At 40.4% G+C, this 15,721-nt stretch overlaps 1 protein-coding gene across 3 annotated transcripts; it reads left to right on the forward strand.

The window, feature by feature from the left end:
* Positions 1-958: 958 nt before the first annotated feature.
* LOC128812413 (cytochrome P450 2J6-like) lies at positions 959-15,634 on the forward strand. Of its 3 annotated transcripts, XM_053986795.1 has the most exons (11): positions 977-1,147; positions 2,467-2,629; positions 3,759-3,908; positions 4,955-5,115; positions 7,079-7,255; positions 8,758-8,899; positions 9,093-9,280; positions 9,712-9,853; positions 10,935-11,174; positions 14,305-14,542; positions 14,949-15,634. In XM_053986795.1, exons 1-9 carry the CDS (start codon positions 977-979, stop codon positions 11,111-11,113), a joined length of 1,473 nt encoding a protein of 490 aa, XP_053842770.1. In that variant the 3' UTR covers positions 11,114-11,174; positions 14,305-14,542; positions 14,949-15,634. The 3 variants fall into 3 exon arrangements, with proteins under 3 accessions (XP_053842772.1, XP_053842770.1, XP_053842771.1); XM_053986797.1 differs by lacking the exon at positions 14,949-15,634 and having other exon boundaries at positions 959-1,147; positions 14,305-14,875; XM_053986796.1 differs by lacking the exons at positions 3,759-3,908; positions 14,949-15,634 and having other exon boundaries at positions 14,305-14,875.
* Positions 15,635-15,721: the final 87 nt, after the last annotated feature.

Consider the following 15,721-nt stretch of genomic DNA (forward strand, 5'->3'; position numbering starts at 1 on the left):
GAAGGTACATGAAGCTTTCAATTAGGTTATATTAAAAAAACAAAGTGTAAAAAGAATTGGAATTTCATATTTAATTTATTTTTGAATATGAAAATTGTAATGTTGTGATTTTCTTAATTATGTAATTGAAATGTGAATTTTTAAGCACTGTGTCATTAGTGCTTACTTGGTGAAATGCTTATTTTTTCCATTTACTGGAAAAAAAGGTTTGAACGCTCAAGGCCAATTTTTCAGAAATCACATGTAGCAATCTCATCTTCTAATTGCATCTTTAGTCTGTAACTACACTTGTTTTTGCCTGTGTAAACTGTGTGTGCTGGCAGACAAATTTGAATTTACAACCACATTTAAATAACGCTTGTGACTAAAATGCCTGGAGTATCTTACCTAGTGTAAGTGCATATCATATATCCAATCTCACCTATTGTAAATATATACTCTATACTACTGTAACTATATTCTACATAACTGTGTAGTCTAACCTATATGTAACACTCTTAATCTGAATTAAGTCATTGTAAAGCAAATCACTAAGTATGTTGTTAAAGTTCCCAAAGCAGATGAAAGTGAGTTTCACTCATCTCATGTCCAGTGGTGAGCAAGGGCTCTCACCTGGAGTCACTCCAATCCAGATCTCCCAACAGACACCAGCAGTTCCCTGACACAAGCTTCAGGAAAAATACCTCGAGTACAAGTGATTCCACATTCCGATACTGAGGCTTGCTGAAAGCAGAGAGATGTGCTTTTGGTCAGGGATCAGTTTGATACGTCTCAGTATGGCAAATAGATGGGGTGCAGGAAAAGGGCAGGCATTGATGAAGAGGGAGGGACAGAGGGAGGGAAAGGAGCTGAGACTTTGTAGAACTCAGTCTGCAGGCAAAACTGGTGGAACAAGAAGCAAGATTACTTTTTCCTAGCTCCAGTACCTCCTTTTTGATAGAGACAGCTATAAATCAGCTGGCAAATCAGCTCAGAAATGTTAACAATAACTCAAGGTTTTATAGTCCTGGTCATTTTTTTGTTAATTGTTGAGTTTTTCAGGCTGCAAAAAGCTTGCAAGCAATTCCCTCCTGGACCAACTCCTCTCCCATTGCTTGGAAACTTGGTGCACTTGAACTTTCAGTTTCATCGGGATCTTCTGATGGAGGTATTTCTTTTAATATGCTCTTAATTGGTTGTTTTTAGCCATGACTTAAAGAATTGTGATTAATTGAAGGTTTTAAGTCTGTGAAAGTTACAGACAAGGTATGGACATATAAAGATCAATTGATTCCTACATTTGACCCACTTTCTTATGTGGAATATGTCTTCTTCATGAGAAAGTTAAAGCCCTTAAGAATCAAGTCAACCTGGGGAGAGAGTTTATGACTTGTTATTAAAGTTGGAGAATACCAATAAACTAAAAGATGATTCTGCACTGCTATGTGAAGCTGTATCCACTATAGTGACAGCTATATCTGCTATGCCTACATGATACTTTTTAAAATTCTCACTGGCATTGCCTAATTTGTGGGTAATACGGTGCAAGTATGCTTGTAGTACAAGAGGGGCATTTACTCTCCACCTTCTACAGCTCCTGAAAAGTGTTTGTTGTTAGTGACAGCTGCAGTAATTCCTCTAATGGTTTGCAGGTGATCCCTAGTTCAGGTGGATGCCTGAGAGTACACATGGGCCAATGTGTGCAGAGCAGTCTCAGGCTGTGATGCTCTAGCAGGGGGAGGAAAGCCAGAATCTAAAGAAATATGAGGAGAAGCAAGTGTCTGGTGTGATCAACTGGATGTAATTGTCATGGCACCTTTGACACTGTCTGACACCTTTTCTGTATCATTGTGGGTGTGCTAGAGCAGAGTCCATACTTGTACAAAGCTTTTTTTATGCATGATTGGAGTTCCTCTGCCATACACCCATCCCTGCTTGGATACCTCTGCTGTGTCCAATGGTAAGTGCTCTCCTCAGTACTATGAGGAAACCCTGGACTCAAATGCAGCCCCCTGGTACTTCATGGCTGTTGGCTAATTTCTGTGTCCATGTCCTCTCCTGGAGCACACAGATGGTGCAGGTTTTATCAGCTTGTTTCATTTTGCAAAGGCAGGACTCGCTGGAGGCACAGAGCCCCAGGGTGGTGCACAGTGTAGCTGTTCAATTAACAAGGTACAAAATACTGGGGTTGGAAGGATGCAATATAAAGTGCAGCAACATAAAGTACAAAGTTTTCTTTCTTTTGCTGCAGAATGTGCTTTGAAAAGAAAATAACTTCTCCCCAGGGTAAATAAAACTGGCTGCTGAAAGCCTTATTCTCAGCAAAACAACAGCTTCTTCCTGCTTCTAGCTACAATTATATGCATGGAGATGATGTTTTCAGCACAAAACTGTCCACTGGGCTGGAGAATAGCAGGTGCAGTGTCTGTTTGAGATCTATATATGGGGATTCATCTGTTCTTTTTCTGGCACCTTTTCCACTTACAGCTGGCAAAAACTCATGGTAACATGTACACTCTGTGGTTTGGGTGGGTCCCAGTGATTATACTGAATGGATTTCAAGCAGTGAAGGATGGTGTGACCACACACCCTGAAGATGTTTCTGGGAGGCTGGTGTCACCTTTCTTCAGAGCACTGGCCAAAGGAAAAGGTGAGATTTTCCTGCCATTAATAGTGTAAAGGAATGTTGACTTGAAAAGTACTCTGCCCTCCCATTCAGAACGATCTTCCATCAGATACTGTTCAAGTCCTCCACTGGCTTTTCAGAATATCTTACTGTTTGCCATGGTGCCTTTTGCACTGAGCATTCCCTAGCCTAGGAAACACTCCATGTTGTTTCTATGTGACCTTTTTGCTGTATTCAAGATGTTTGTATGTGATCCAACCCAGAACCCAGCAATCTTGCCCTCATCACAGACTAATCCACTGTGGTACACATGATTTTGCTGTACATCACATGAATGCAATGCTTGTTTGGTAACTGTATACATTATGGTTGCCAAACACTTTCCATCATGAGTAAGAGATCTATAAATCCCTACCTAATTCACATTTCTGTACTTGGGGACATTTTGTGAATACCTTTTGATTGCAAGAGTGCCTCCAACACAGGAAAACTCACTTATTTTTAGAGTATTCCAGCAGTTTGCAGTATTTTTTTTCCTGCTCCTGCAGTTGCTAGACCAAAGCAGACACAGATTGTTTAAAGCTGGATGAAGCTTCACCTTCACAGAAGCAGTTCAGAACTCTTCAGGTGACCAGGACTGCAATCTAACAATTAATGGAGTGCTGTCTCTTCCAGGGTAGCAACAGAGCCCAAATGCACTTATCTTTCACCTTCATCACCTCAACCTACAACCATCACATTAATTGATTGATACCTCCACAAACATACCCTGTCCCGAAATCTACTCTGTGGAAATTCATCCAACTATTCCTGTCTTGAGAATGATTTTTTGAGTATGGCTAAAGCAGATTTCCTAAAAAGGCATCTTAAGGTGTTTCAGAGTTTTTTAAGACATCAAGAAATGGTGCAGTCAGGAAATCCTTAGATTGCTCTTTTCAATTATTAACTACATTCAATGTTAAGAACATGTGGTCTAGTTGTCTAGTTATAGTTTGGGTATGTTTGACTATGATTTTTTGTTACCAATAATTTCAACTAAAGATACTTGTATCCCAATCTATTCCCTGATTTATTCCATGTATTGTATAATATGTATTTAAATTAATTGTTCCATGTCTGTGGCAAATATTAACATGCCAGGGAACACCCTCAGGTATTATACTTGCAAGTGGGCGTTCCTGGAAGCAGCAGAGACGTTTTGGAATAATGACTCTACGCAATTTGGGAATGGGGAAAAAAGGCCTGGAGCATCGAGTGCAAGAGGAGGCCTCTCACCTGGTGGAGTTTTTTGTGAACCTCAGAGGTATTTTACCTGCTAAGAAATCAGGTGCTTTTCAGTCTGGATATGGATCCATATCTTCAGTATGCAAACTTACCTACCCCTTCTAGGGGATGTATCCAAACTTACCAAAGCACAAGAGCAGATAGAGCCTAGAATCACAAGTATTTCCTTCTTATATAGCTCTTCCTACATCTACTGAATCTGGAAACTTCTGAAATTCCACCTCCATGGGCAGATAATTTGTCTGTGATATATTGTGCAATGACTGATGCTGCTGAATTGCACAGCTAAACCATTCTCAGGCTGCCTGCCCTGGGTAACTGAGCAGTATTGCAGAGCTTAGTAATTTCCTTAAATTTTAATGACATTGGGTGCCCTGCTTATTTTAATGTCTATCTGGCTAAGTAACTACTGGCAAGAGAAACAAAGACAGTAGGAGGTGGGAGGGAACTTCAGTGGATTATCAGGTTAATCCTAGAGTCCATGACAGGAAGATTTCTATCCAAATCACTTTTTATGAATATCTGTTTCATAGCTTTAGAAGAAATCATCAGACAGAGATATGATTTACTGCTCACAGCTGAGACTGTAATAGTTTCATTATATTTACTTTGCAGTTCCTGTCTGTCTATTCTTCTTCTTAAACCTTCCCTCATTCCTCCAGGTTTTCATTATAATTATTTTATTACATTTTTGAACATATCTGTTGCTGACTTCCCTTAGTTCATGTCCAGTGGTACTACTTCCTTCTCACATTCTCTCCTCACAACTGAAGACAGCAGATTTGATGTGATACCCTAGAACTGATCTTAGCTCTACAACATTATTTCACAGGAAGGGCTGTGAAATTGTTTTAGAGCTATGAGAAAACAGTTTAACAGTGTTCTTTATTTTAAGACTATGTTTTATTTTCCTTAATTCATGTTAGTGCTACATCTCTGTCCTCATTCACACTCCAGCTGGATAAAGAGAACATTTTATTAAATCTTTATTAACATCAAGTCCTATCTGTATAAGGATCACCTGAAAAAACCACTGAGAGTGAATTCCAATTATTGTGTTTGCAGGAAGACCTGTGGATCCTTCTTTCCCTCTTTTCCATTCTATTTCAAATGTAATTTGTGCTGTGGTTTTTGGATATCACTTCTCTGATGAGGACAAAACCTTCCATGAACTGATCCATGCTACAGAGAAAATATTCAGGTTTGCAGGCAGCTTTGTTCATCAGGTGAGTAAATCATATGCTGGTTTTTTTCTGAAATAGGTCAAAAGTGAAAGAGCAAATACAGAAATAGGTCTTCACTAAATACAGAACAACAGGCAAATGTAGGCTGGGAGCTAAGAAGTGTCCTTGGGGAGGGACCTTATGATGACTGCATCCTTGGTTTTAAGGCCATTTTTAAGAACTCTCTTGGGTTTTTTGCAAGCTTAAGGGCTTTAAGTCCTTTAGTATTTCAGAAACTATTAACAGAAACCTCTAAATTTAATTTGAGACTGGAGTTGGTAATATAATTGAATTCTGGTGTGCTGATCCTCCCACTTCTATTTACTTCTCTCCTCCAAAAATGTATATAATTGGATTCATTCTTCTATTTTTTATCACTCTGCAAATCATATGCTGAAAATTTTCCCCCTACCTCACAAATGATAAAATATTCATTATGAATCTATTGCTTACTGTGTTATAGCTCACCATTCACACATTGCAAAAGCAATAGATACATTCTCTGACAGTCTCACAATTCAAGTTCTGTCAGAGATTTTTTTTGTAGCTCCTTCATACAAAACACCATAAAGACCAACTTTGCACTTGAAGCATCTTGCAGTGCATTTGAGGTATTCCTTATGAATTAGACTTTGTGGTTTAGACCCTTAAAGAGGGACAAGCTGTGTGTAATGGGGAATGTTGATGGCATAGCAAATTTAACTGGCATTTGATTTTTATAGGAAAAGGCAGACTAAAATGCTGATGTGGCAGTAAAGCTATTCAACAAATCTGTCATATGAGACTAGCACTATACAAATTTCCCATAGTTAAAAATACAAAAGTAGATTAAATTTGTGGATGACCAAAACCAGGAGACCTTAAAATACAGAGGAGGTTCAGGATATCCTGCTGCAAGAGCTTCTAAGCACTGTGGATTGGAGTTATGAGAATGGAAAAGATGGTTATAGTACAAAATGAAATTACAAGACATTCTAGGAAGTAATGAGATTAATTAATACGGTTAATTATTCTAAGCTCACTTACTATGAATTTAGAACATTTCAGTGAAAGGTTAAGAGGAAAGGGATTGGTGTAAACTAACAGATAACAGGAGGAAAAAAGCCAACAGGATCTTAGGGTATTTCCACCACTATTTTCCTTTTAGAGCCAATGAAGTGTTACAGCAGGTTCTGAAGTGTAATAATCTGTGAGACATATTCTAGGGTCTTGGGCATCTTTTGTTGTGATTCTGAAGGGAAACAAAGGTGGAGAAGTGGTAATGAAGTAACCTACAAACTTACCCTTAAAATTAGAGAGATTTTGCTTGTTGGGTCTGAAAGAACAAAGAGAGGAGACAGAACTGCTCTTTGCTGGGCAGAGTGGAATGGCAGATGCTGCACAGACAGAACTATCCAAGGCAGAGGACAGTACTTAGAGCTGACAAATGTGTGTGTAAATATAAGCAGTAGGCTGAGGATGCAATATTGTTAACCACCAGAACAATTATTGCTCCTTAGCAGTCATGAAGACTCTGTCTAGGAAAACTAAATTAGCCCTTATCTTAGCGTGGTACCCAGACCATAATTCCTTTTGTGAGCTCCAAAAATTCCAGCAGTTACTTGAAGCTGTAGACCTGTTAATCTTAGCAGCCCCATGGTATCCAGAAAGGATGTCCTTACATTCTGAGTGTGTGGGAGCTGGGGTCTCCAACTGTGCAGGAGTGAGGTCACAAAGTGATCTTCATTAGCCAAGTAAACTTAGAGGCATGAGCAGAGTGTTGTCAGAATTGCCTTGATCCCTGGAATTGTGTCAAATTTCTATTAAAGCTTTCCCACGTGATGGCAAAAGTCTGCTCAAAGCAATGCTAATTTGTTTATTCCATTATAAACATTTCTGGGAAGGACAATTCAGCCTTTTGGTATGTATAAAGCAGCTTTGTCAGTGACAGAGAATCCATGGTGCCTCTTGTGTGTCATTCCTGCAGATGTACGAAATCCTGCCCTGGCTGCTGTGTCGCCTCCCTGGGCCTCATAAGAAGGTGTTGGCTTGCTATGATGTCCTGAGTTCTTTTGCAAGGAAGGAGATCAGAAGACACGTAGAGAGAGGGATACCAGCTGAACCACAGGATTTCATTGACTTTTACCTGGCTGAGATTGAGAAAGTAAGTGTTCATTCTGGCTGATCATGCTGTTATGAAGCATAAGGTCAAACAGACCATTAAATCACTCAGTGTGACCCTTCCACCATAGTTTCTTACATTTCATAAGCTTCTTAATATGAATACAATATCTTAGCATTTACTAATTCACAAGCCTCAGAAAGGCATCTGGTTTTGTATTTTGGTTACATGAATGAATTACCATCAGGTATGATAGGGGGTGAACCCATGAGCTCTTATCTACTTTCCATAAATATCCACGAGTATACTTCAATCCTGTAATAAATATGAGACAGTTTATTCCTGCAGGCTACATAACTTTGGTAGACCACCTCATCTTCTACAGCAAGGCTCATGTTTACAGTGGGATTAAACACATATGCACAAATCACTGCCCTGAAATAGCAGGCATGCTTCTTTGGGATCCAGTGTGTGTGCTCCAACCCTGGCTCTCCTTGTGCCACATAACTGTCTGGTTTCTCCCTTGGCAGGCAATCATCATCCCTATGTTACCTCTAATTTCCCCACTGTTTGGGGCACGGCTGGCTTGGCCCCATACTCAAATTGGAAAGCCTAGAAAACAATTTCACAAACAATGCCATAACCAGCATTAATCTTCTTCCCTGCCCAGGCTATTATTTTCCATAGTAGGAAGTAGAACTGAGACAGAGAAGCTCTGCCAAGAGCACTTCAGCTTCTGTTTCAAACTTTTCAGGAGGTAAAAGAAGCATCTCTTTCCTAGGGTAGATGAAGTTTATGTAGTTTCTACTTCTGGTCATAAGCTTTCAGCTAGTCAGGCTGCTGTGTCCTCACAGTGTTGGCTCATGGGCTCTGAAAGGAGCTGATACACCATTTCACACTCAGTATCTGAGTGAATATGACAAGATTTACTAAAACAAGCATTTTAGAGGCAAAAATGCAGCTTTCTCTAGTGTCAGTGGTGCAATTTATTGCCATCTGTTTGTTTGAAAATGTTTTTGCCTAATGTATTTTCTCTAGTTGTATTTTTATTTTACTCTCTCATTACTCAGAAGGAAATACATAAGTACTTCTTGCCCATCAGTTCACATTTATCCTGAACTGAGAAAAAAATGACTCTCAAAATGATCTGTTGAAACCCTTTGATCCTGAACGTTTTCCTTTGGCATTTGCTGGCACCATTTGATACCAAGGCCAAGGTGTGACATGTTGTAGGGCACTTGCTTGTAAGTGCACTCTAGGCCAACTGCAAACTTGTAGTGTGCTTTGAAGTTTTTGTGATTAAGTTATCAAGCATAGAATTGCCTTTTTGTGATGAAAGAATAATCCACATCATGAAAGACAGCAATGCAGACTTACTGTGCCTATTTGGGAAACTACTGAACTCTTAGAATGCATCAAAAGCTGTAATTTTGACTATTCTTTGTGCACATGCCAGCTGTGGAAGTCTCACAGCTCTCACACAGAGGGCATACAGGATAACCAAATTTTCATGCTTTAACTTCAACTTTTATCGCCATCTACAGTCTAAAGAGGGGGCCAAGCCCAAGTATGATGAAGAGAATTTGGTATATGTCATAAATGATCTTTTCCTTGGTGGATCAGAGACCTCAAGCACTACATTGTACTGGGGACTGCTCTATATGGTGGTGAATCCAGATATCCAAGGTGAGAGTGGTGGAGTTTTCCTGTTTATTTTTATTATCCTGTACTAAACTCAGGCATTAAATAATACTAAATCACGGGGTATAAACCTAATCTACGATGCTGAAATAATATTTTTCTGTTGCTCCAAGAAAAGTGACCACCTGAAGTATTTTATGCATTTTTCTACTCTGAAGTGGTGAATATTTCTCCACAGCAAAAGTGCAGGAGGAGCTGGATGCTGTTCTGGGTCCTTCCCAGTTAATTTGTTATGAAGATCGCAGAAAACTGCCCTACACAAATGCTGTGGTTCATGAGATTCAGCGCTTCAGCAACATTGTCTTTGTTGGTGTCCCCAGATTGTGTGTGAGGAACACAACTCTACTGGGATTCCCTGTCAAAAAGGTACAGACACATTTTCAGCTTCTGTTCTTTCTTTGGCAGAGAGGCATTTCAGTTTTGTAGCCAGTGTTCCATCTATAAACTACTCTCCATTAAACTCAGGAATGTGGTGCCTGGGGAAGAGTTACTATTTGTGGCACCAGGAATGAAAGAAGTCTTTTACTTAGCATGTAGATGCTCACACACCTGTTAAGGCCTCTTCCAGGGACACCTCAAGTTCCTGCCCATCACAACTGCAGAAACCAGCTCTGCTTGGCAGGGGATGGACTGAGAGGAGAAACTGGATTGCCAAAGCACTGGGGTTGGTTAGGACATTCCTGACCAGCTTGGCACTCGCCCAAATGCCAACAAGCAACAGTTTTATCCATCAAGCATAAACTGATGGGTGACAGGCACTAGTAGTAGGAACTGAAACAACAGTTTCTTCTTTGCAGGGCACCATTGTTATACCAAATATAGCATCTGTTCTGTATGACCCTGAGCAGTGGGAGACACCTCGACAGTTCAACCCTGGCCATTTTCTGGATAAAGAAGGAAACTTTATACCTCGAGAAGCTTTCTTACCATTCTCAGCAGGTAAATGCATTGACAGTTTGAACTAACCCAGCAGATGAGATGATGAATACAGAAGTATGAGATCATGGTATTTCCTCAGATAACATCTTTTGTCTCTGCTGTTTGCTGCTTTTAAAGAACATTCCTGGCTTGTTTCTGCCAAAGGAGAGGCTTCTGTGCTGTCAGACTCCAAACTGTTCATAGGGCACTGTGGTGGGAATCCTACTCAAACTCCTGAACCTCTCAAGCTGGCTGCATGCTGCAGTCATACACAAGTCTTGTCTGTAGTATTCTTTACACCTAGCTATTTTCCTGAGAAGTAATTTGTCCTGTTTGTACTGGAGTTAATTTCAATACCTTCTAAAGAAACAAGCTGAAAGAAAAGCAGAAAGCATCTTGATAAACACAGGATTACGTTCTTGCTTACAGAACTGAAAATCCAGTTGCAAAAGGAGGAAACAAGGTAACGATGCACAGACAGTTAGTAATCATACCTAGCAGCAAAGTTCCTGCTGACAGGTTTTAGTTTGTTCATAGTCACTTAAATGTCCACACTGAAGTGGTTTCTTAATTCAAACAGCTTTTTTTCCCCTTATATTTGTGTATGTAATATTCACCTTTTCTACTCAGACCATTGGTGCCAAGGAATGGGAATCCTGGGAAATGAACAGTAGGCCTCATGCTTTGCCTATTAAGTGACCAAGCCTCTATTCAACTGCAAATGCCACCACTAAGTAATTTTGCTCTGCTGATGCCAACTCACTAAAGCATGTGCAAATAGCTGGCAGATTTTTTGTGTGTGGTCCTGAAATTCAATATCTTCTGTAAAATCAAAATAGTTTTTTTCTGTCAGGTCAGGAAAGAAATTATGTTGGCACCTCATGGATTTTCATTGAAATTTTTATTTTGTGTCTCCTAACCTAGGACATTGGATGGGATCTTTTTGAAAGGGAATTCACATAGTTTTAGTTCTATGGCTTTCAAGTTGTTCTCCTTGAGCAAAAAACAAAACCCACCTCTGCTTTCAACGGGAATGAACGAAGTGATTATGAAACTGAAAAATTCCTAGACACTAACTGTCCTTCCCCTCTTTCCTCTGCAGGGCACCGGGTGTGTTTGGGGGAGCACTTAGCCAGGACCGAGCTCTTCATTTTCTTTGCCAGCCTGCTGCGGGCGTTCACCTTCCGCCTCCCCGAGGGAGTGACCAGGATCAGCACGGAGCCCATTTTTGGGGGCACTCTGCAGCCCCACCCCTACAGGGTCTGTGCCATCCCACGTTAGGCTGCAGCAGCCACAGGCCAGCATGAGACAGCCACCTTTACCTCCGTGAATTTCCTCTCAAGTGTGTAAACCTCCTTCTGGCTATTGGTATTAGTCTACCCAGAGCTATTCAGAAAGTGGATGCAAGCCAAGATCCAGACTAACAATATTTTTTTTGGTCTGCTCTTTGTCCAAGTCACGGATATTCTCACAGGGATCTTGACCGTATTCTCCCCTCTGAAAGCACTTGAAGCCAGATGCTGTGGCTCCCAGCTGAGGCCATGCTGTGTCCCCCTGTCCTAGCCCAGGAAAATCATCCTCATGCTCATTTTCCTGGGCAAACCTCAGGAAAATTCAGAGTATTTCAGCAAGTAGGTGCCATTTCTGTGAGTAGCCAGATGACCTCAAGTAATTTGATGGCAGAAAGCACACTTTTAAAGTTCTATTTTGGTTTTAATGTCCTGAACTTAACCACTTTAATTTGTCAACAGGTTGCCAAAACAAACCAACACCCAAATCCCAGGAAAATACATTTGAGTATGGGTGCCTTCACATTTGAATTTGATGTTAAGTATCTCCCATATACTAGGTAAAAAGTCATTCTAAAGTGGAAGAAAGAAACTTTAATTTGGTGTTTACTATCAATGTGAATACTATCAGTTTTAATTTGCAGCCTGATTATAGTTATATTGTCAATTTGTTAGTTTTTTATTGTTTGTTTTATTTTGAAAGATGTAGAATTACACCCATTATCAATCCTGCTTGGATGAGGCATTGAATGTGAGATGAGAGAGTCACTTTGCATGTGAGTTTCACTGCTAACTCCATGACAGAGGAAGGTAGAAGCTTTGGAAGGCAGTCTCGAGGGGCTACCTGAACACTCAGTCTCTATTTTCTCTGTAATCTTTACTTTTTTCATTACAGCCCACACCACACTTCCTGGTCTCCATTCAACTCTCCCTTGCCCTCTTTCAGTTCTTACTCCCACTTACCCTTTATCCATATAAGCTCTATTTCAGGATTTACCTTGATGTGATGACATCAAGCTTCTCTCTCCTTTTTTTCCTGCACAAGTATTAGTAGAGGAATCCATGCTGAGCTCAAAAAAATCACCAGTGTTTTTTCAGGAGGGAGCCATCAAAATGTCCTTTGATAGAGGAACTAATTTGTTATTTTACATTGCTTTTATATCATCTCTGGTGATCTACTCTGTGATCATCTCTGATCTACTCATCACCAGCCCCACTTTAATGCAACCCCATCTCCAACTCTTTTGGAACAGAATGAAGTGTCTATTTTAATATAAACCTTCCATTTAAATCCTATCAATATTTGGTACAATTGGAGGTTACCTCTGATATGATGTCTGTCTATGAATTTTGAAAACAAATCATTCTTGCCCTGGCTATCACAGGATATTGGTCCTCTGTGCTTTACTTGGGAGGGACTTTGTGGTGCCATTTGTGGCGTTTATTGGACCCCTACAAGTGATGACTTTGTCTCAAGTAGGCAACAAATGGGAGCAAAATTCCCTGGGAGAAAAAAAAAAGGAAAAATCCTAACCTCCAACACCCTTTTACAGGTGGTGCCTCTCACTGCCTTTGCCCACTCATCATCTTGCCACTTGCTGAAGAGGCTCAGTCATAAGATCTGTGTAAAGCTGGTTGTGCTCCAGGGCTGGAACAGTGAATCCATTGGTTCTGTGCTCAGTCCACTGATGGATGGCTTCCCCATGTCCAGGCAGGTCTCAGGAGTGGCATGAGGTGGAAAGAACTGCTAATGTGCTGCCCATTCCAGCCACTCCAGGACCCTGACCACCAACCCCTACCAGGTGGTACAAAGGAGCACATTTGCTTTTAAAGAGTCTGCTGAAAATTTGGCTGAATAGCAGGAGACCCCCAGCTTTCCCTTTTGGAGACTGAGTTTTCAGACAGTCTTGCACAACAGTTTTGCTTTTCCTGAGCAGGGGAGCCAGTGTGGTGTGTGCAGCCTCCTGTATGGATTAGTCCATGTGGGTCAAGCAGCCAAACTGGGCAAGTAACATGTGTCTGGAAACTTACAGCACCACTTTACACTCATGTATTCCATAAAGATTTGAAATGGGATGATGGAGGAAGGCAAACAAACTCAGGTAATCTGATAAAATTAACTTTGCTTTACCTCCACTCCTTTGGGAAGCTTGGGAGGGCTTCTGGTGTACAAAACAACCTAGAGATCATTCAGTTGTATACTTCTAGCTCCTGGAGAGACAGACTTCTGGCAGTGGAGAAATTTGCAAGTTATGGGGAAAGAGTTTAAGTGATCCCAGGGCAATGCTGAAGGATGACAGCACACTTATCTCTGGTGGGCTCAACTGACTTCCCTAATCCCCTGTCCCCAGTTCTTCCCATTGCTTTCTGGCCCCTTCAAGTGCAGTTTTCCCTCCTGATTGTCATCTGTCATCAGTTGGCTGCCCACAGGTTCCAGCCCCATGGCACGTGTCTGCCTTAGGCCACCAAAGAGCTGTCAGGCCCGAAGGTGCACACCCTGCTGCTGATGGCTGCGGTGCTGTAACTTCTTTTAATTGCTGTGATTAACCCTCCACCTTATCTTTCTTTAAAAAATTTTATAACAAGTGTCAGCCACAGCCTCAGGTCTCTGAGTTAAGATAGAATTGTCATCCGTAATAATACGGTTTATGTTTTGAAATCAGGTTGCAGGTGTCTGTTCCAGGGAAATATGTGCAACTGGGTGTGTTACTTTTTAAACCACTGTGATTGCTTCAGCTAAAAGTGAGTTCATGTCACAGAACTGCAGAAGGGCTGCTTTGTTTTATAATTGCAGGATAGCAGGAGTGTGTGAATCCAGAAAGCCTAAAATATTTAACTTTGATGCCTAACATTATGGTGCTCAGCTCTGCTAAGTTACAGTTCAGGAAAGCACTGACAAGTTGTCTGCCACCCAGATCCTCTGCTAATGTTTTTCTTGTGCTTTTCTTTCTCTTTCATGATGGGCCTCTCCTGGGTAGCAATATTAGTGCCACAGCCATAAGCAGGACAAATGCCAGTCTCAGGGAAGCTATTTACCCTGGCAAAAGGAAAAAGCAGACACTGGAGACAAAGACAGCCTTGTATAGTAGTTGGTAGATTCTGCATCCATCCAGAAATTAAAAGCAAGCGTTGTTTTTTTTTTTCATTTCTGTTCAAATAAGTTGTTTTTGTTTTGTTTCAAAGGCCCAGGCAAAACTGTCCCTGTGGAGACTTCATGGAATGACCCAGTGAATCATTGGTGTGTAGTGTGGGAACCTAACATCTGTAGGATTACATTTTGGAGAAAAGAAATTATCTGTTGCACCAGCATATGCATTTGTGGAAACTATTTCTGTATTTGAGGAAGTTTAAAAACTCTTGGACAAACAGGAGGTGAAAGAACAGGAAATTTTTGCTGTCTCTCCTGTGGATGATCTGGCAGGTAACAAATGCAACAAAAAGGGAGATGGGTCAAAAGAGCCAGAGGGGGTTGCGTTGCACGTGCTGTGTTGGTAATCTGAGCCTCATCACAGGATTTGTACTAAACATCTCTTCCTGTTCAAAAAGTAATTGAATATATCTTCAGCAGGAAAATTACCTTAGGGTTGTTTAATAACAATTCAGTGTTTGGCATTTGTACTGTTCTTACAAACTTTTCTAAGGCACTTGCAATCACGTGCTGTCAGAACATGAGCCTGGCTGAACTTTCACCTGACACACCATGGCTGTGTTTGGGTTCTATAACAGAATTAAAATAGTTTCATATTAATCTTCATCTTGAACATTTATTGTCATTATTATGTCACACTCTTATATTTTCCATTTGAATAACTTCATCTTACTTTCAGACAGGGCCTTGACCAAGTGCCTGCTGAGACATAACTTGGGAAACTAGAAAAGATGCTCATCCAAGCAATTGTAATCCTGGAGTATGAGCCAAAATGCACTAAATGCTATTCACTTTCCTTTTGATTAAAAGTTTTGCCTCTGGCATATTTCAGAGCTTAATTCATTCATTTGCCAAATGCCTTCAGGTGAGAAAAATGCACTGTGAACAGGAAATCTGATTTTCTTCAGTACTAAAATGAAATTTCATGTTTAAAAAAGACAGATAATTTGCTAGTTGAATTGGTGTTACATACACTTCCTTTACCATGTTGTTAAAGAACCATTTGTCATCATGTGTGAGATCTGCATTTAAGTCCATGCTGTAAGGGCAGCCTTGAACTGGGAACAGTGGGTAATCCAAGACAAGGAAATCCCTCCTCATAAAATCCTTGTGCTGAAATGTTGTTATCTTCTCACTTATTTTTTATCTTCATTATATTTATATTATTATCTCCATTATATTTGTAATTGTGAAATGTTATGTTAATAACATTTGCAGCTGAATTAAATTGAAAGTAACAACAAACTTGAGGGTCACGTAAGAACAGATTTATGGGTATTTGTAGACAGTTGAGTTTCAACATGTGCAAAATACAGTTGATGTACCTGCAAAAATCACTGTGAACTCAAATAGTCAGTGGAAGAGAGAGAGAAAGAGATGTGTAGGGCTGCATATGCCCTGCAGAATAAAACAAGGGCAACCTTTTGAAAGTAGAACTGTATAAGGAATACT

The sequence above is a fragment of the Vidua macroura genome, chromosome 10 (genome assembly GCF_024509145.1).
Source record: "Vidua macroura isolate BioBank_ID:100142 chromosome 10, ASM2450914v1, whole genome shotgun sequence".
NCBI classification, from domain to species: Eukaryota; Metazoa; Chordata; class Aves; order Passeriformes; family Viduidae; genus Vidua; species Vidua macroura.

Excerpts from the sequence above, each read along its gene's own strand:
- LOC128812413 (XM_053986797.1), top strand. The coding sequence starts at position 977 with ATGTTAACAATAACTCAAGGTTTTATAGTCCTGGTCATTTTTTTGTTA. Across the intron at positions 9,281-9,711 it reads TGGGATTCCCTGTCAAAAAG|GGCACCATTGTTATACCAAA; the intron begins GTACAGACACAT and ends TCTTCTTTGCAG. Across the intron at positions 9,854-10,934 it reads TTTCTTACCATTCTCAGCAG|GGCACCGGGTGTGTTTGGGG; the intron begins GTAAATGCATTG and ends TTTCCTCTGCAG.